The 4,458-nt window shown below is 41.2% G+C and overlaps 1 protein-coding gene across 1 annotated transcript; it reads right to left on the bottom strand.

Annotated features, from left to right (window-relative positions):
• Positions 1 to 4: 4 nt before the first annotated feature.
• Positions 5 to 4,102, bottom strand: LOC129674245 (sulfotransferase 2A1-like; the record flags this gene model as incomplete). The annotated part of the gene is made up of 4 exons (XM_055604106.1): positions 3,901 to 4,102; positions 2,602 to 2,810; positions 277 to 403; positions 5 to 45 (listed from the first exon to the last, which is right to left on the bottom strand). Coding segments are annotated over exons 1-4 (510 nt in total), but the record flags the coding sequence as incomplete, so codon positions are not given.
• Positions 4,103 to 4,458: the final 356 nt, after the last annotated feature.

The raw sequence follows: 4,458 nt of genomic DNA on the forward strand, positions 1-4,458 counted from the left end.
AGGTGAAATCACAGAAGATCCTAAAAGGCCAGTCATGTAGCAAAGCTAGATAACACACAAGGAATTGTGGGTTTGAGCCCCAGCATCAAATGAATATAGCATGGCAGTAGGTTCCTTAGTCTGAGAACTCAGGAGGGAGCTGAAGGAGGAGCTGAGCTTCAGGGTTCTTTCTGGTCATAAACAGAGTTCAAAGCCAGGCTAATCTTATCTCACCTTGATTTTTAAAAAAAACATCTCTAAGTTTCTTCCAAATCCCATATTTCTGAGAACACTCACCATTTCCTTTGAGGAACCATTTGATATACGTTCCCAGAGAGCCGGGGTCCTTTATATAGTTTGTCTTACTCAAGAAAAAATAACCAGATACAAGCACATCTCTGGGATTTCTGATGAGATAGATCATCTAAAATGAAAACAAAATGTAAATAAGTGTTAATATATTCATTCCTTACCTTTCATTTTTCTTTATTTTTAATTTTTATTACAGTTTATTCCCTTCGTGTTCTACCTGTAGCTCCTTCCCTCTTCCCATCCCAATCCTATTCTCCCTCTCTCTTCTCCCCCCATGGCCCTTCCGCAGTCCTCTGATACGGGAGGTCCCCCTCCCCTTCCATCTGATCCTAGTCTATCAGGTATCATCAGGAGTGGCTGCATTGTCTTCCTCTGTGGCCTGGTAAGTCTGCACCTCCTCACCCCCTGAGGGGGAGGTGATCAAAGAGCAGGCCAATCAATTTATGCCTGAGACAGTCCCTGTTCCCATTACTAGGGAACCCACTTGAACACTGAGCTGTCTTGAGCTACATCTGTGCAGGGGTTCAAGTTATCGCCATTAATTGGTCCTTGGTTGGAGCATCAGTTTCAGAAAACACCCCTGTGTTCAAATTTTTTGGTTCTGTTTCTCTCTTTGTGAAACTCCTGTCCCCTCCTGGTCTTTCTATCTCCCCCTTCTTTCATAATATTCCCTGCACTCTGCCCAACTCTGCAGGGTAGAGTCTTTCAAAGGCTCTCTGTGGTAAGCTCCTGTCCTTTTCCCTGTTTCCCCCTCTTCTGATGTCCATCTTCTTTGCCTTTTTGAGTGAGGATTGATCATCTTACCCAGAGTCCTCCTCCTTGATTAGCTTCCTTAGGTGTACAGATTTTAGTATGTTTATCCAATATTATATGTCTAATGTCCACTAATGAGTGAGTATATACCCTGTGTGTCTTTCTGCTTCTGGGTTACCTCACTCAGGATGACCTTTTCTAGTTCTCACCATTTGCCTGCAAATTTCATGATTTCATCGCTTGTAATTGCTGAGATTCCTCACCTTTTAAATGGCACAACTTATATGAGATGTCAATAAAAAATTCATTAGCTTCCTAAAAAACATTTCTTATTTTTATTTAGACAAAATATATGCATCAGTGCAAAAATTATTGTCACAGTATTTTTATCATTTTATTTGATTTTCAGAAATATATTAGCCAAATGACTAAGGTTATTAATAGCATAAAAACAAAACAAAACAGACTGATTCAACAGTTCAACAGATCACAATAATAACTGGTTGTGCAATACCAAATGCCCAGCCCTTAAAACATACATACAAGTAATATAGTACTGACTGAGAACGTTGTGCTGAGTATTAGGAATATGCAGATACATATATATGTATAGACATGACATGAATTAATGAAAAAAAACCCATAAATTTGAAAGAGAGAAAGGATGGTATATGGGTAGACTTGGAGGGAGGGGGAAGGGGAAATGATATCTGTGACTGTATTTTATTTATAATCTCAAAACATCAAAGAAATACGTTAAAAAGTAATCATTTTTAATAAAAAGGAACTTATGTTTTCTAGAATTCATATATTTAGGCTTCATTTCCCACAGCCAAAATCCAGAAGACAAATGCATATTGACGAATGGTCACAACTTCGTTGAAACATTTTCAAGAGAGAATGTTTTTTGATGTTTGTCTTTGTTGTTCAAGAATAAAGTATTTTTAAATTCCAGCGTGGAAGGAATCCAGAAATCTTTCTTATAACTAGGAACTCTGATAGGTGAGAATCTGCGTGTTTCTGATCCCTTCTGTTGATCCTCTATCGGTTACAAGGGAGATTCCTGTGGCTACTGATCTACATTGACAGCGACACACAGTAAGACTGTGGGTACAAGTGACTTTTGAACATCTCCATGATTAGAGCACTGAGGCTTGGTCAGGCTGCTTCCCTTATGAACAACTGTGCCTTGGGTGATTCACCCACAGGACATGGGTATTTGCAGAATTAAGATTGGCTAATTGGCTTTGACAACAATAACAGTAATATCCACGGTACACTAGAGTCTGACCTCTGCTTGACCTGTATATGTAGCTCCTGAATGCTCCAGTGTGAAAAGTCAAAATTCTGCCAGGATCACTGTGCAGTGTTGGACACCCTGGCGATCTAACGTAGTCTGAGGAGGGGACACATCAGCATCACCCAGTGCATAAGAATCCCAGCTTCACCTCCCCTGACCTACACAATCAGAGTGCATTTCAGCAACATCTCCAGGCCGGCCAGGATTGAATTGTTCAAAGAGCACTTGGTCAAAAATCTTAACCGCTGGACACTGACCTTGGGCTTGGAACTGAAGATAGACTTGGGGAAAAGATGGATGGGCAGGTGGGAGGTGATGAGTTGTGGTCCCTCCTTATTGATTAATGCTTCATATCCTACTTCAGACTCTAGCCATGGTGAACGGTCCCAGATGGGCACAGATTGGATCCACTTGTTATCCCCCTTGGTCTGAATCAAGCAGACAATCTCAATCAGCCAGTTTGTTCCTGAACGAGAAGGAAAGGTGATCATCACGCATTTCAAGAGTACTAGTGAAAAAGCCTCAACCAGAATATACAACATACAATTTACTGTGCAGCTTGTAATTGTTTTTAAGCACACAGACCTGCAGTGTTCACAAGGTCCACACAGGCTAAGTACAAAGTCTATTCATCCAGCACATTCTCCAGGCTTCATCTTGCAAAACTGAAAGTAAATACCCCAATAAACACCAGACTGCCTACAGAATTTCCCCCCAGCTCTGGCCGTCATTATTCTATATTCTGGTGCAATGAATTTGACTTCCCAAGGTATTTCACAGGGATGAGGTCATAGCATCTGTCCTTTGAGACTGGCTCATTTAATTTAATGCAGTGTCATGGAGGTGCAACCAACTGCAGTGTGTGACTGAGGACTTCTTGTTAAGGTGAACAAATCTCCTTGTGTGTATTTACCACACACACACACTTGCATTTGTGTTTGTGTGCTCTTGTGTCAGTGGATGTTTCTCTAGCTTCCCTTCTCTGGGCTGTTGACTGAATTTCTTCCTGTGTTCCCACAGCCTTTGGTTTTTCCAAGTCATTGATCTTTCAGTGTGAGCAGCCTAATGCTTACCCAAGGTACAGTGCTTCATCCACCCAGCAAACACCCCCCCCCACCAAAAAAACCCCTCCTTGATGCCCTTTTGTGTTTCTTTATTTTCAGTGTCTTTCCAGTACCTGGACAAGGCCCATGGTAACTCTTCTACCTGACACTGTCCTCTCCTCCCCGTATTCTCACATCCATGCTTTAATGTCTTGATGCTATTTCTTCAGTTTCTTCTCATAACTCTCCCTCTTCCACTCTCTCTTTCCTACACACACAGAGAACAATGCCAGATTCTGCATCAGAATCCACTGTCATTGCTCTGGTGTCTTAGCTGATCACCTCTGCCCACATGTAAGTCAGATTAGATACTCTCATGCTCAGCTCTTCATGCCCACAAATCCTTTTACATATCATATATATAGAGCACCCGGCTCATCACCCAAATAAATGGCAATCCAAGTCTTAACCTTTTTCATACAATTCAAAATCATTCTCCCTGATGGTCCTTACCTGACTTGGGGTAAGTCAGTATGATCGTGTCTTCTTCTCTTATCAGAAAGTTATTGCGAACCTCTTCTATGATTTCTCTTTTATACCCTATGGTAGGGAAAGGTATTCCTTCAAACCAAATGTAGTCAGACATGGCAAAGAGCTCTTTGAATGCGCTGTTAGGATTAAAGCCTTGGCCACCTGTATAGCTCTAGCCAACACTGAGAGGTAAAATTTATAATGCAGGCAGAAAATCATTAACATTCCCTAGTCTCTTATGAAACTAACTACTGATAAGAAGAAATCAATATTGTAATCTACAGTCAAAGATCACTGAAATAAGCAATTTTGAACTCATATAGAGATCATTTTGCAACACTTGTGAGCCTGAGTTCATGACCCTAAACCAGAAAACTCAATAACAAGTAATAGGGCATAGAAATGCAGCTTAACGTGAAATGTTTTCTCATCCATTTTAGCTCTCATGATGGCTTGAAATGTGCAGAAAAGTGACAGAGATCATGATCAGCTGCACTACTCCACTCCTCCCACAGTCCTCTCCCCTCTCACCCTCTCTTC

Source organism: Psammomys obesus, unplaced genomic scaffold, assembly GCF_907164565.1.
Source record: "Psammomys obesus unplaced genomic scaffold, mPsaObe1.curated_primary_1811, whole genome shotgun sequence".
In the NCBI taxonomy this organism is placed as follows: domain Eukaryota; kingdom Metazoa; phylum Chordata; class Mammalia; order Rodentia; family Muridae; genus Psammomys; species Psammomys obesus.